At 32.8% G+C, this 16,936-nt stretch overlaps 1 protein-coding gene across 1 annotated transcript; it reads right to left on the bottom strand.

Moving 5' to 3' along the window:
• Window positions 1–11,540: 11,540 nt before the first annotated feature.
• LOC109148273 lies at window positions 11,541–16,910 on the bottom strand. Its single transcript, XM_019296159.1, has 4 exons — window positions 16,560–16,910; window positions 15,974–16,400; window positions 14,787–14,914; window positions 11,541–12,267 (listed from the first exon to the last, which is right to left on the bottom strand). Exons 1-4 carry the CDS (start codon window positions 16,641–16,643, stop codon window positions 11,812–11,814), a joined length of 1,095 nt encoding a protein of 364 aa, XP_019151704.1. The 5' UTR covers window positions 16,644–16,910; the 3' UTR covers window positions 11,541–11,811.
• Between the last annotated feature and the right edge of the window lie 26 nt (window positions 16,911–16,936).

Raw genomic sequence — 16,936 nt, 5'->3', positions numbered from 1 at the left:
CTTTCCCTTAATTTAATTTTTGTCTCAATTTAATTCAATTAGCTTTTAGAGAAAAGAAATTATATCAAGTAACTATCAACTAACAGTTAATTTACCAAACATATTTCTACAATCAGCTAATTTTTTATAATTACCTAATGTTATTAACTAATTATATCCTCTAATTAACCCAATCAGCTAATAGCTAACACCCATCTACCAAACAGGACCTTTGCCTTTTGAATGAAATTGGGGTAAAGAATGGAGGGAAATGGCAAATCCAAATTAAGGCGGTTCACGCGTATGGTGCATGAGTACCAAAAGCTAGCCAAATTGAAGTTGGAGTGGGGCTTTTGGAGGCAATGGTCACTCACACGTGCAAATGATACTGAACTACAGACAAGGGACCGTAGGAAGATTTGGTGATGGAGCTGAGCATGCCAAAATTTATTGAGCATGCAATTCAATCTTCATTATTTCTCATTATTAATCCTCACATGCTCATCTCTAACATTTCTTCAACACAAAAAAAAAAAGTGAAATTCTCTCTCATCCCAAGGGTTCCTATACTTTACCTACAAAAGGTGAAATTTCTTGTTTTGAGGGCTCTTATACCTCACTCTAACAGGACTTATAAAAGTGGTAATTGATAAATCACAGTGACTCAGTGGTCTATTAGGTAGGAGAATCAGTGTCTGGTGCCTACAAGGAGACCCCACACTGCAGCTGTCAAGACTTGATCCTACGTTCTTGACGTAATCTGCCACTCAAGAACTAATTGAACTATCTATGCGAGCCTAAGGGTTTTTATACCTAACCCGACAAAATATGAAGAGATAAATTACAATAACTTAGCAGTCTTTTAGGTGGGTGACATCCTAACATTTCTTTCATTATATGTTCATATACTTTGTGACACATCAAATCATCAACCTCTGCAATATAATCATGTGAAGTGTTCTGTTCAAACTTGTCACGGTGCAAACAAATGGGATTAACACTTTGTTCAATGGAATCAACTTCCATTTCCTATGAGCAATGGACTTGAATCTTTAGTCACAAGATAAAGATTTTATTTATTTATTTATTTATTTATTTATTTATTTATTAATTATTATTATTATTATTATTATTATTATTATTATTATTATTATTATTATTATTATTATTATTATTATTATTATTATTATTATTTAGCCAACTAAGATATTGGAGATTTTTAAATATCAATCACAAGTATGGTATGATGTTATTGCAATCATTTTATGGTGTTTTTGAAGCATATGCATGTTGCTAATGAGGTACCTCTTGTATTGTAACCTTATAGGGCATGAGTCTTTTTATTTTTTTATTTTTAGATAACATGATTATTTTTCTCACATTTCTTTTATACAGGACGAAAAAAATGAGATATCAAATGACTCTACTAGATGTACTGTGTATGTACGTTACTTATACTGCTTATTAGGCCATTTAAATCACTCTTTCTGCCTTCCCATCTGCCACTTAGTTCAAATCGTTAACTAAAAGAATTGTTTTATAGGTAAAAGTTTTCTGTATTAAATATATATTATATATCTATTAAGGCATTAATTAAATGATGCAAGTTTGACAATAATATTAAGAGTTTGATCCAAGCAAGATATCAGGAGTTGTTTACTAATTGGAGAATTTCTCTAGTTTTCATTATTATGATTACATTAATTATCATCTTCTTTTACTTATCACCATCATATCATTTATTTTTTACTCATTACTTATATAAACATAATTTATTTATTTATTTATTTATTTAATAGAGGGGGAAACCCAAGCATACATTCATATTAAGCTATCAACATGGCGCCATACAGTTAAAGTTAAACATTATTCACATTATCAAGTTAAAACTTGAACTATACACCAAGTTTTAGATTTTGATTGAACTCAATAAATTATTGGTTCGGATATTTTTAGTTATGTTATATAGTAATACAAGTTTGGTTCGGATATTGAAATTTTACATATATTAGACTTTAAAGAAAAAATTATATATACACATGTCTTCATTCAAATGTATATATCTAAAAATATTTTAAATTAATATTAACTCAAAAATATTAATATTATCTAAACTAAATTTTAAGTAAACTTAATATGTTATTGGTTCAGATATATTTTTAGTTATGTTATATACGGATATAAATTTGTTTCAAATATCAAATGTAAAAGTCATACAAGTACATGTGTTAGACTTAAAAGTAAAAATTACATTTATTCAATTTGAACCAAACATATCCAAAAATATTTTAAATATAAGGTCCAAAAATCACTCAAAATTAAACTTGTGTTAATTTTATAATGGATGGTTTTATTAGGACCCGGTCCACCATAAAGCGAGTATAAGAATATAGAACATGGGTAGGAAAATAATAATCTTATTGTCGGGGAAGTGTGACCCAATAAAATAAATACAAAGCCCAAGAGACCGGGCAAAAAATGGCGGCCCAAAGAATAGATCAGATAAACAAGCTATGGAACCAATAAATAAAATAGAACTAAATATGTTATCAACATGATTCAAACCCTGATATACCAGCAGGAGGAAGAAGACCAAACCACTTGACCAGAGGAATATCTGTGTGTCTCTGAGGTGTGTCTTATACGGACCAAACCCCCCCCCCCCCCGGCCCCCCTTTATACTACTAGTAACTCAACCCAGACGACCCACGTGTACGCCATCCATAGCCTATAAGTTCCAGCTAGACACGTTGTCGCCTTGTCGTCAACCGCCTCAACTACCTCCCCTAGCCGCCAGCCGCCACACGGCACCATGCCTTCGCGACAGGTCGTCCGTGAGGGCCATGGTCGAACAGGTCGGGGGCGCCTAGCGCGCCCGGTGCACCACGTCGCCACCCCGAGCGTGACAGCACACCATCGGGGCGTAGCCGGCGCTCCTGGGGCGCCTCGACCCTAGGTGGCGGTCGCGCCCTCCGACGACGCCTGCCACTACCCCCGGCTTCCACCACCTTGTACCTTGCACCTCTTTCTCCTGGTTCCAATCCTAATAAAATTAAATAAATAAATGGCCAATTTCCAATAACCCCATCAATAACGTTAGTTTAAAAAAAAAAAATTTGAAAAAATGAGTGTTAGTAAACAAGTTTCCTAAATAGAAAACAGAGAATGAAAACTGAAAAATTAGAAAATTGGAAACAGAGAACAATTTCTTGGAGTAAGCGTGCCCTAGGTGTTTTGTTAGTTTTAATTGAATATCTGTCTATAATGATGCATGGCCATGAAGAATTTTTAAGTTATGGAGTCCTCCCACGGGTAGTACACCTTCTTGTTGACGAAAACGTCTAACTCTTCCATGTTGTTCTTTAGGCAACACAAGAGGCATTACATCAACTATAATTTGGAATAAATTCAATCCATTATTACTTCTACTGTTACGAGGTTAGATTACACGTGTAATTTAGTAATAACTAATTTTGTATTAAATTATATTTATGCCTAACATTATCTTGACTGGATGCTTAATCTATTAACCCAACGAGTATAGGAAATGAAAATTTTGTCAACCAACATTAATAGCTTTAACTATTTAGTCCGGGACATGTAAGAAAAGTGAGACAAAGTTAGTTTTAAAAACATGCAGGACTTTGACTAAGTTACAAAACACATTCCTTGTTTTTGTCAAAGTCAAATGAATTGTTTCACTTTTTTATTTTTCTTAGATAAAAATTTCCTAGTACTGATTAGTGATTAGGTCAATATTCCAATATAACTTAGAATAAAGCATGGGACTGTCTACCCAGGCAGCATATATGCACTATGGCGCAAATCAAGGAAGATTGACAATGGATTGACCTAAAATCCTATATCGTGCGTGGGCCCGTTTTGGTGAGCCAATCACGGTGCGCATGTGGGCTGTGGCCTACCGCTATGGATAATTCAAACGGGTGAATCTCCAATTCTAAAGGTCTCAATCTCGATCTAAAAGACATTTAAGATAATATAAATTATGATAATGCTCTCACATTATTATGAATAAAACTCGATCCTGAGTTATTGTTCCCAAACTTTATTCATGTGCGCACAAGGAGCCCCTCATTTTGAGAGGTTGCTCCGACATTATCACTGGTGAGACTTGATCCCAGATGATTGTTTCCAAACTTCATTTATGCGACCAAATGAGCTACCCATACAAACAATAAATAATTATTTTAGTATACTGCAAGTGTATTTTTGGATAGTAATATAAAAATGAACACTCGGTAAAAGAAATTATTCAACATATTAAAAATGAATTTTATATTAACGGTCCACCTTATAATGTGAATTAATGATTGTAAGTACATTTTCTGTTCCCTTCCAATTTCTAAACTTTTGGTATAATTGATTAATTTCATCATTTTTATTTGTATAAATAAATTATATAAAATTTAATTATGCAAAGCAAAATTACCAGTTCCCACTACAAAAATTTGTAAAAAGTAGCCGGCAAATGCTTAATGGGGTTGAAAGAATAATTTATTTTTAGTACTGACTCTGTTACAATGCGGTATCTGTTATTTTTTAACCTATTGAAGCACAAAAAGTCAATACTACTTTCCACTGAAACTCGAATCCACAACATTCCATATGAGAGAGCAACTTCGTGCCACTAGACCACAAGGTCCTTGACAAAGAATAATTTATTTATTTATTTCTTTTTACATAGTATAGTTCATGTCATTATCGAACGGTTCATATTCATAACTTATTATTTTTGGATAGAAGAAAGGGGTAACCTCACAAGACCTCAGATAGTATTCAAGATACTATTTTGTCTCGTAATACTCATGTTATCCTTGGAAACCACTCTCTTGATATCTATCAGGAGCCCATCACTATTATTGTGTATAGTCATCATAAATTTCAGAGAGGAAAATAATTTGCCCAAAAAAAATAACAATTCTTTGACAGCTACAAAAGTAGGTAAAGTAAAATTATAACTTAATGATGATTTTTGTACAGCTAATATTGGTGCTTAATGAGTAACCATCAAGCTTTGACGGAATATCTACGTGCATAGTTACCGTCGTTGTATAACTTGCATATGTATACAATAGTGTCGTATTAAGTTAGTTGGTATACTTTTTTAGAAAATACTTATAAATGCATTTGTTAAGTAATAATAAACAAGTCATTGCTATGGATAAGATAGCGTGGGTCTTTTCCAACTTAATAAGTGATATTCAGTTTGAACTTTGTGAACACAACTGTCTTAAAACCCGCAAAATTAGTCTTGGTATGTGACAAAAAATAAATAAATAAATATTTTTTTTTTGTTTTTAATATTCATTAATTATTGTGAATACTATTCTTTTGTTCACACATTTTTTTATAACAAAATTGTGCTTAATGCTTCATAAATAGTACATTAAGAACAATTGTTGCTTTGTTGAGAGCATCCTCAATAGGGAATTTTGTATGATTTTTGTAGCTTTTACATCCATGTGGAATATAGAGAATGTTGAGTTCCTTTGCAAGACTTGCTTTTTTGTGCGACTCATTGTCCCACATAAACAATGACTTTCTCACTAGTTACACGTTACACGCCTAGCTGCTGGGCGCGTTAGATCTGTTACTTTTTCTTCATTTTTTTCCCTCCTTTCCCTTCTCTTTCCCATATTTTCTCTCATAATCACCTCTACAAAAATCAACTAAATTTCCATCTATTGAGGATGTTCTAAATTTGAATTCCATCAAGACATTTAAGTATATTTGCTCCATCAAGATATTTAAGTATATTTGTTATATAAAATATTGTAGTTTTTTAAAAATATATTTCTAAAGAAAAAAGCACGTACATGTAACATGCTGATACATTATGGCCCACAATTGAAAGATCCTCAAGCTAAGAAATCATCTCTTAACCTAATACGCATGAAAAAAAAAAAATTAAGCATAAAAGTTTCCACTTTATGTGTGATGTAATAAAGTAGAGAAAAGTAGTAAAGGGACATAAAGATTAAAAAGAGGAGACAAGGTGCTTCTTCTTTGGATGGTCCATAAATCCTTAATCTTTTTTTAACGAAAATGATTTTGTGTGAGAGGCGGGAAATTTATATTTGATAAATTTATTGTGTAAATTCTTTATAATTAATGGTCAATTGTCATATTAAGAAATGAAATTTTTGTCAAATTATTTTTGTTTAAAACACAAGTAATTGGTGAGACTAAAGATATAAAATATATAGAAAATAGCAGTTCTGTTACTTGTGTAGCTGTATTTGAGAGAGTGATTGAAGCGCTTCACTGTTTCAATCATTCTCTCAGAAAGGCCGTTTAAATAAATTGTAGTTGAATCAATTTATTGTTTCAACTATAAGCATTTCAATTAAAAAGGTAAAAATTTGAATTGTACCATTCCAATCACTCACCGTAAAGTTGTTTGGATGTTGCAAATAGAGTAATTTATTGTTCTTATCACAGAAATTTCAACTGAAAGCTAGGGCAAGGATTTGATGTAGACAATGCAATCGAAGCGGCATAACATTTCATCCTTACCAACACCGCTAAAAGTGCTCACCCAAACAAAATTGTAACAAATTTCATAGTTCAGTTTACCTCTCAATTCTCATGTGTGATTTGCAAGTTATTGCATATGAGCTGAGTGTTCAAAGTATACTCTCATATAATGATTACAAATTCTCTCCATATCTTAGACTATGGGCAAGAAGTCTTTTTGAAGGGTATTTATTGAATTGTAATAAATGATCTAATACATTTCAAGCACGAAGTTACCTATGGAGTAGAATATTTTAGTGAATTTATGGGAATTTTTGTTGAGCGATAAGAAAAAGATTTATTGTCATTAATTGACGGTGTGTACGAGTTAAGTCTATTTTGTGACTCTAGTCGGTAAATAATAATAATGAAGTAAATCAGTTTAGATTATTTATAATTGATTAATTTAAATAAAAAAAAAAAAAGATGAATAAGTTGTTTGCATTGAGAGTTGAATTTATGGGAATTGTGGAGTGGAAGAGTGAAGAGTGGATGATGGATTGGTGGATAAGAAAAAGAAAAAGGAGAGAGTGGGAAGTGAAGATGAATGAATAGGAAAAGAGGAGCATAGAGCCCCACAAAATTAAATATGATACGCACTATCCCAATACTTGTTTCTACCCTTCAAACTTGAAAGCAAGAGCCGCAAAATAAAGATAAAAGTGAGACCAAACTAGACGTGTTCGCTTCTTTGGTTTCTTTTATACGGCAATCGCTTCGGATTTTGTGATAAAGAAAAAGGCTCGGTTTCTAGAGGAATATGAATTTCTAAAGCCCCGAGTATCCCAATGAAGAAAACAAACAATAAAGTGAGGAAAGTTTTTGTGCGCATGGATAGTGGCGGATTCAGAAAATTTATTTAGTGGGAGCGAAACGCATTAAAATAAAAAAGATAATTTGATAGAAAAAAAAATAAAATATTTAAAAATATAGAATAAATATTGTTGGATGTGGACGAAAAATAAAACACATCAAAACTTTATAAAAAAATATTCATAACAAAATATGAAATATAATTAATTTGATAAAATAATTTGAATAAAAAATTCATTATAAACATATCTCATTATTAATATAAAAGAAAGTTTTATATATATATATATATATATATATATATATATATATATATATATGTGTGTGTGTGTGTGTGTGTGTGTGTGTGTGTGTGTGTGTGTGTGTGTGTGTAAATCTCACAATTAATTAATACGGAGTATTTAAAAGTCATAAAAAAATATAATATAAGCACTGATCATTCGAACCCTGACCACTTAATTACAAAAACAAAACAAATGTCTTGCCACTTGGTCTAATAATCTTTTATTAATTTTTATCTATTTTATTATACATATACTAAAACTTGTACTATATATACATATATACATACAAGGGTTATATATGGGGTGGGGGTGGAGTGAGGGGAGCAGCTGCCCCCATACTGGGTCCGCCCCTGCGCATAGATAGTTTAGTTGGTCATATAGGTGAAATTTAAGAATAATAATTTAGGATCGAGTCTCACCAGTGGCAATGTGAGAGTAATTTTTTAAAGTGAGAGGACTCATTGTGCACAATAAGTAAATGTCTAGCCTATGTGTTCAGTTGAGTTACCATGGTTTACATCCTCTCATATGTTTTGTCGGGTTGGGGATTCAACCTTTTGGGAACAACAATGAAAAAATAGTTAATTTGACTAATAAATAGTAAATAAGACTTATAAAATGGAACAGATGGAGTAATTACTTTTTAGATGACTATAAAAATATATAATCACTATTCAAAAGTATGCATGGAATAAACCAAAAAGATTAATAGGTTGTTATTATTGGGAGTCGAATTTATAACTTGATGATTACTAAATCAACAATCTGACCAATTTGATTTCTAATTGATTTATTAAATTGTATTTTGTTATATTAAATTTGTAAATTAAACTAGATCGAATGAATTCAATTGATCTCATCCAAATAACTAACTCCTTTACGAGTTATGAGAGAAACGTTAAAATTAAAAATAGAATAAATGATATGTTACTTCATACAACCTGTCATAGAAACCACCTTCATTACAAGTAAATGACAACTTTGTCAATCCTTTGATTGAAATTAGGATGTTCAAAACTTATAAATCTTATTACTCACAAGTCACAAAGATAGAAAGATGATACCTCGGTCAAACTAGGAGTATTGGGTGTACGGGTAGTAAAGAATGTCTTAGGACTCATGCGCCCAAACAATTGGACCACAGTTTCAATGTGGACCCCACGCATCGTAATTAACGGTGATTAACGGATTTACCTCCGAAATCAGAGGGACACGTGTACCGCGGAGGGGTTGTTAAGCATTAAAACCTTGACCTCATGCATGTGAAGCCTCGTGCAGCTTCTGACATTCAGGCCTGACCCACCACGTGACACTCTCCCAAACCGAAATATTACCTACCGGTACCACGTGACAGAACGAACTTTACTCCACTAGGACGATGACACGTGGTCCTCCGTGCATTCTCTTTATAGTAACTTGGGACTGTTATCTTTGGGCCAAAATTACAATAATAGAATTCAACAGTTGAAGCCCAACTAGAAAATTCTCAATTGTTATACCATGAACCAAGGTCTATATTACATCAATTGTTATACCATGCACCATGGTTCTTATTGCATTATGAATTTTGATAAAAAAAATTGTATTTTTCGTTAACACATTTTGCACCTACAATTAACAATTTCTATACATATAAACAAATAACTTAATAATTAGTGACACATAATATAATAGCTATATGTGCAAAAATTATCAACTGATAAATACAAAATCTAACTTGATAATTGCTGATACATAATATAATAGCTATAGGCAGGGGCGGAGCTACCCCTTGGGGTAGGGCGGTCCTGCCCCCATCCCCATTTTTAAATAGATATAGATGTATATATTATTATATAATATAGATAAATTACAATTTTAGCCTTTCCTAATTTTTTTTTTTATAAATCTATTATGTATATATTAAATGAACTATATATACATACATACATACATACATTAAATTCACCATTTTTCTTTATTAATTAGTTTATTTCTTTTGTCAAGATTTCAATAATGGAGGGCATTACGTATCTAATTTAATTTTATTACTCTTTAAATTTGAGGTATATATGTTTTAATTTTATTAGTTTATTAATGAGTTAATACCCAAAATCGTCCTCGACTATAGTGGTTTTTCTCAATTTCGTCCTAAACGACTTTGGTGACCTAATATTGTCCTAGACTTTTGTGTTTCGCGCAATTTAGTCCCAGACTTTTGTGCTTTTGCTCAATTTAGTCCATCATTTGTTATTCTGTCATTTTGGTGTTAAATAAATAGACAATTAAGTAATTTTAATATTGGCATTTTTTTACTCATAGACATGTGAACTGCGAAATTCCTTTTTTTTTTTTTTTACGAATTACTCCCAGAATTACTCCTAAAACTGCGAATATAAAATTTGATTTGTAGGTCCGGGAGTAATTCTGGGTGTAATTCGTACAAGAAAGAGGAATTTCGCACTTCACAAGTTGAAAGTAAAGAAAGATCAATATTGACATTACTGAATTGTCCCTTTATTTAACACCAATTTGACGGAATAACAAATGGAGGACGAAATTGAGCGAAACACAAAAGTCTGGGACGATATTAGGTCACCAAAGTCGTTTAGGACGAAATGGAGAAAAATCACTATAGTCGAGGACGATTTTGGGTATTAACTCGTTTATTAATTAATTGATAACTTATTGTGTTTTTTTATTATTTATTTACACTTTTAGGATGTAAATTTGCTAGGTTAAATGAATAGCTTTGAAATTTACAAAAATTAATAACGGTTCTTTATTTCACGATATTGGTTTTCGTCTTCATCCCTTAAATTTTAAAATATATATTCAATTAATCAGTAAAATGAATATCAATTTATTATCAAAACAATTGTTGACTAAACAATTGACAACTTTTTATTTGATAAAAGAGTGACAATTCATATTTAAATAAATGTAAATATTTTTAGAAAAAATTACAATTTTCGTCCCTAAGTTATACGGTAATTGTAGAATTCGTGCATAATTGTTTGTCGTACTCATTTTTTGTCCCTAAGGTATAATTGACATCGCAAATTTCAACCTTTTAATAACAAGTTGTGCTCAATCTTTGTCCCTAAGCTATACTAACATTGCAAATTTCGTCCCTAATGTTTTGTTATTAAAGGAACGAAATTTGAAACATCAATTACGGAGTATATCTTAGGGACAAAAAGTGAGAACGACCAACAATTAGAGACGAATTATACAATTACCCTATAACTTAGTGATAAAAATTATAATTTTCCTTATTTTTTTACTATTATATATATTTTGTGTTACGTGAAAAATTCAAAAGTAATGTTTGACAACCTTAACAATCGTAGTCATATAATTATATATTTCATATATTATTGCACATAGTATAAATAAAATAATTATCAATAATAATCGACACAATCATTTATGGTATATATAATGATATTGTATGGTTGGTACTAATGTCGACTAACATGATAAATTTCTTCTATAAATTTGGTCCCCCTAACCCAGACTTTCTGGCTTCGCCCCGGACTATAGGTACATAAACTATCAACTACAGGTACACAATGTGTCAATTATAGATATAGAATCTGAAGGCAATTTTTAGACCAGAGTCTACAATGCAAAGTAGACCATAGTCCTTGATATAATTTGTCATATTACATTATGATGAAATCCAAAACAACATTTAAATTACTTATTACAGTTAATATATTATATGCATTTAATTAATAAATTATGTATTTATTACAATTAACTTATTATATAATGGAACTAACATATTATATATATTTACATGTATATAATATGTTAATTGAAGATACATAATATATTAACTACAAATACATCATCTGAATGTTGTTTTGGTTAATAATCCACAATGCAAAGTAAACCATGAATCCATGATTCATGGTATAATTTGCAAAAAATTCTATGCAATCAACAACCGCATTTCAATTACTCTTTTTTAAAAAAAAAAAATAATAATGAAGGCAAAATATTATAGCCCATCATAACTCAAAAATGCTATATGTTCACATGGTGGCAACTGCTATGATTCTTATACACTAGTGTAATGGCCTGCAATAAAATTGACCTACATTTAACCCTAACACTGCTGCAAATTCTGAGGCAACAACAAGAAGAAGAAGATGGCAACACAAGTGTAAAGAGAAACCAACAACCATGAATGTCCATTTACTGCCAAGATCTAATCTTTCCAACCTTCCTTGTTAGACCGTCGAGGCGCTATGCCTTTGGACGAGAGGCTTGGAGTGATGGGCATGGTGGGCGTTTTTGGTGCTTCTTCGTCGTCATCCCAGTTGTCGTCCCAGCTGTTGTCCCATCCGTCATTTGCATCTACTTCAATTTTCGCACCATTTGAAACCGGCAGCTCCATATCTAGCCTTTGATACTTATCGCCAGTCTTTGCAAGGTGTTTCTTGCGGTAGATGATGAACGTCCAAACTGAGGTGCATAGCAGTAACGCGACCAAGAAGATCATTCCAAAGGAAGAGAGGGTAAAGTAATTGAACTGGGATACATAGTCAGCTTCCTTGTCAGTTCGGTGCTCAATTAGATCCCTGAAATGAAGATTGCATTTACCATTCCCTGCCTTTAGAGTAATGAATTTTTCACTCCCACTATCCCTAAAAGAAACCTTTATCTGCAGTGTAAAGGCAATTGATCAAATCACTGCATCAAAAAGTACTAATGGTAAATCTCCGTGTAGGACTGTAGGTGAAATGAATATATGAGAAATTCAATTACATTCCAAAAGTAAAAGAGTAAGTCTTGTGTGAGATCATATCACGTGAGACGTGTAATACTTTTTACGGATTTATGAAGAAAAAAAAATATTGCATTTTAGCTAAAAAGTATTACACGTCTCACGTGAAACGTTCTTATACAATACTTGTTCAAAAAAAAAAAAAAAAAAGGGAACTAACGAATTCTGGAAGCATCAAGCATGCAAATTGAGGGAGAAAAGAACTATAAACATTCATTTCCCCAGACATTCCACTGTAAATCATATAATAAGGTACTTCATGGAATGGCTGTCATATCTCTATTCAAAACCGAAGAAAAGAACTTCCGTTTTGTGCTTCTATCTTCATTGCCAACTCAGAAATGAGAGCATTATGGTAAGTGAAGCACTATCAGTTTGATAGATTTTCATGGACTGTATATTACTATTGTGTGAAGCTAATATTGCCTAAGTGGAACCAATCACCTGTTTTCTTCAATTTCATTACACTAGCAAGTGCTGTAATAAGGAATAATGGCGTCAAGAATGTGACTCTTGCCCATCTAACTTCAGTTAAAGAAACTATTTTCTTTGACAACAATATATTGGGGGAAACCAATATTAGAAATCAAAGGGAGCATACAAGTAGAGCATCTTTCATTCATCAGGTTTTTCTTTTCAATGGTTTTAGCTCTAGGGACACTTTTCAAATTTTTCCAAGAAGAAAAAACGAGCAAAGGTACAGCAACTGTTGAGAATGATGAAGAATTCTCAGTTAAATGAGGAATGGAAGATACACAATTATTATAGATAAGAGAACCTACAAAGTGAAGGCAGAAATGGTTATTACCAACATGGATGGGGGGAGTTGGAATGGCTCATTGGATGATGGGTCTGATCCTGGTATGACTTAAATGAAATATATGGACATTGCATATTTTGAAGGTATAAAGACTGCACCATTTTAGGTCGTGGATATGAATAGAGGATAAACAAATGACTTATAAAAAAAATAAAGATAAGAAATTAAGAATGCTATCAATTCTTTGAAAGACGGGCTAAATATGTAACTTTGATGGTGTATAAACGATATCAATTGAAAGAGATGTTGAACTTGAACTTAGAAGATGCCCTGGAATGGGAGTCTCTCTTAGACCAGATGATAAACTGATACATGCAGGGGCCATGATTTTTAGGAAGTCTTATTTTATTATATTACATAGTTTATATATTAATAAATTACTAAATAATTATTTAACTTATTACTCTTAGTTTTTGAATTAATTTAGATAGATTAATTATTTAGAAGTAAATTGGAAGATGTCAGCAGATTACTTAGCTTATTTAGCCATTCTATGAGTTGTATTTCCCCCTATAAAAGGGACCAATTTCAATGAAAGGGAAGCAGAAATTTAATCTCAAAAAAGGGTCTAAGGGAGTTTTGGATCTCAAGCACACCAGTGTTTTCTTCTCTTCCTTTTCCAACTGTTATTCTCTATTCATTTTTTACTTATGTTTTCTTGCCCATGACGGGAGAACATAACATAAACAGGCTCAAAAGTCAAAACTACAACAGGCATTTGAGACTCGGTAACAAACAGAAAAAGAAAAGAAAATGGGAAACATAGAAGTAAGGGAATTGGGGAAACTAGAAAGCAATGCCAATTATTAGAAAGAAATCAGGGCCAATCCAGTAATTAAAAGGAATCAAAGGCCTGGAAAAGAAGGTTTTATTTTAGACTCGACTGGATTTGTATGGTTCATTTTGAAAAGGTTGTTTGAATATAACCATGGGGTTTCCTTTCCAAAAATAAAAGAAAAAAAACAGATGTTACAAAACAAGCAAGAGATCCAAATAATTGCACATAGAATCTTGAACGGATAAGATTTCATATAATCTATTTTGCCTCAATGAACTTTGCATAAGACCAGTTCCTTAAAGGAAAGTAAGACCAGCAAGTTGGCATAAAGTGCATACAAGATTAAGAAAAAGCTTAACCACAATGTTTTAAGGGTGTTATAAACAATGATTGGGCTAGGGTTAGTCAACCACACTAAAAGATTGAATTCAACCAATTAGCTAACACAAGCGGGCTTACGAAAGCTTGGACGCCGAACCAGCTCTGATACCATGTTATAAACAAAGATTGGGCTAAGGTCACTCAACTGGGCTATAATGTACATGGGCCAAACCACACTAAAAGATTGAATTCAACCAATTAGCTAGTCTAACCCATGACCTTATAAACCCGTATGTTCTCTCTTATTTTATAGATGTGGGACTCTTAACAAAGGGTAAATTAATGTTTAAATGTTTAATTAGTGTCTTGCTTTTGAAACCGCAACCAAGAACTGGCATTGAGTTATAAACACAATACACCAAAAGCGTGCCATGATGCATTTAGGATGCACCGATGCAATGGATCGGATATTCTTACCTTCTGGTTTTCCTTCTCTTTGAGCTCAATCTGCCTCTTCTCCAGTTGAACATACTTGGGAGCAGATAAACTAACACTGACAGGACGTTTTCCCTTGTTCTGAATCAATAGTGAAAGGTCTGGGGATTCTGGCAGGATATAAATTGTATAGACAAGTTATATTAAGAAGAAGAATCGTGTAATTCACAAATAATGAATTCAACAAGGAATTGTATTGAGAACAATTGCAAAGGCATCCTCTTGTAATCAGAAAATAAGCAAGTGGATTACTTGTCACACTGAATAGAGTAAAAGGTTCTTTTCAGGTTGAGAATGGCATTTGGAGGACTCCAGATAACCCCAACACAGGTACTGTATAAGTAATTCCCTAATCTTAGTACCACAGCACCTAACCACTCCATAAGAAAGTGAATCCCTTGAGAACAGGTGAGGCTGAAACCAAAAATTCAAAGAAAGATCTCTGCACATTCCATACCATATTTGGTCTCATTCTCATATTTAGCCAGCAACCAGCGAGTTATATATTCAAATTTCAGGGGCTAGTTGAATTATAAATACTACCAAAAATAATGCTTAGTTTATATTCTTAAACACACTCATAAGTGGTACTATGACTTTCTTATTTTGAGTTGTTTTCTTAGATCACCACAGAAAGTAAAGAATAGGTGCATAGAAGTCCCAAGTGCATTGAAGAAATGAAAATTAATTAAAAGGAAAAGGAAAAGATTTAAACTTTACATATATTTATAAACATGCTGCTGTGTCTGGATGGGTGGGAATCCGGAGGAAAGAAATTGAGAGAGGAAATAGGAGAGGAAAAAAAAAAATAGAAGAAAATTTGAGATGAGAGGAACAATGGGAGGAATATGAATAAGAAGGGTGTGAAAAAGAGTTGGTGAGAGCATTAAATAGAAGAGCTAAGGTTTAGGGATAGGTGAACAGCAAAGGGCAACTTTCCTCCCCATTTTGGGATGTAATTAAATAGAAAGAGGGACTATTTTCTCTTCATTTTCTTTCCGATCGAAACAAGAGAATTTAAAATTTTCCACCTCGTTTTCAAACCATCCAAACACAGCATACGAGTCCCATAATGGGATTAATGGCAAATTCATGATATAGGAATGATGAAACGGATATGGAAATTTATGATCTACCAATAATAAACAAAAGAAATGTGAATGGCATACCATTTCCTGGAACCCTTAAACAAGCAACCAGTGATTCCTCCTCAATATTGCAACTGAAAGATGAATCACATTCTTCACCTCGAATGCCATCCTTCCTCGCAGAAGACAATGTCACCTCATGTCCCGACTCTGAACCCGACCCACCAATCGCCTTCACTTTCTGGTCACCCTTCTTCTCAGAAGCATGATCTCCAGAATCTTTTATGTCACCTTTCTTGTCATCCTTACTCCCATAACTTCTAACATTAGCTCCCGCATCTTTCTCAGCTCCCTTAGACTCTACTTGTTTACTCAAATTGTCCTTTCCCAAATCAACAATCTTTTCATCACCACTATTTATCCGGCCCAATCCCTCATTCACGGTATCATTACTTTTCAACAATTCCGCACTAGTCGTATCTAGAACATTATTGGAAGTTGTATTAACCTAACGTTGAAAACCCAATTTCAATGAGATACAATACCAAGAATGCAGAATGCACAAACACATTATGGGCAATTAAAATTCCCATATTGAAATTTGAATATAAAAAAAAATGGATTTAATTTATTCTCAAGTAAAGATCGTTTCTTTCCGTTAGATTACCTGTGAATCAGCATCCACGGAGCAGAAAACGAGGAGAACTAGGAACCCGAACAACAGCAATGTATGAAGATAGATTATCTTCATCTTTGGATAAAACAATCACAATTTGTCCTGGCCTTTGTGTTTTCCTATTTTGTTTCAGTAGCTGAAACAGGATATGAGAAATGGTAATCCGGATCGAATCTAGTAAAGCTTAGGAAGCGTAATGATGAGAGAAGGAGAAAGAATCTTGTTCTAGGGCATGGATGAAGGAGTAAATCTAGATTATAGCTTCCGGGCGGGAGAAAGGAAAGTAGAAAAGAAACACAGCGACTTGCAATTCTTCCGGAGCACCGCCGCACGGCCCGCACCGTTTACTAGTTGACTCAAATTTGGTG

Source organism: Ipomoea nil, unplaced genomic scaffold (assembly GCF_001879475.1).
Source record: "Ipomoea nil cultivar Tokyo-kokei standard unplaced genomic scaffold, Asagao_1.1 scaffold2036, whole genome shotgun sequence".
Classification (NCBI taxonomy): domain Eukaryota; kingdom Viridiplantae; phylum Streptophyta; class Magnoliopsida; order Solanales; family Convolvulaceae; genus Ipomoea; species Ipomoea nil.
The sequence above is the reverse complement of the archived record's forward strand: the minus strand, read 5'-3'. Positions and strand labels throughout refer to the sequence as shown.

Coding starts and splice junctions, on each gene's coding strand:
- LOC109148273 (XM_019296159.1), bottom strand. CDS start 16,643: ATGAAGATAATCTATCTTCATACATTGCTGTTGTTCGGGTTCCTAGTT. Junction 14,915..15,973: donor TTTAAGGGTTCCAGGAAATG/GTATGCCATTCA, acceptor ATATCCTGCCAG/AATCCCCAGACCTTTCACTA. Junction 12,268..14,786: donor AAGAGAAGGAAAACCAGAAG/GTAAGAATATCC, acceptor TTTACACTGCAG/ATAAAGGTTTCTTTTAGGGA.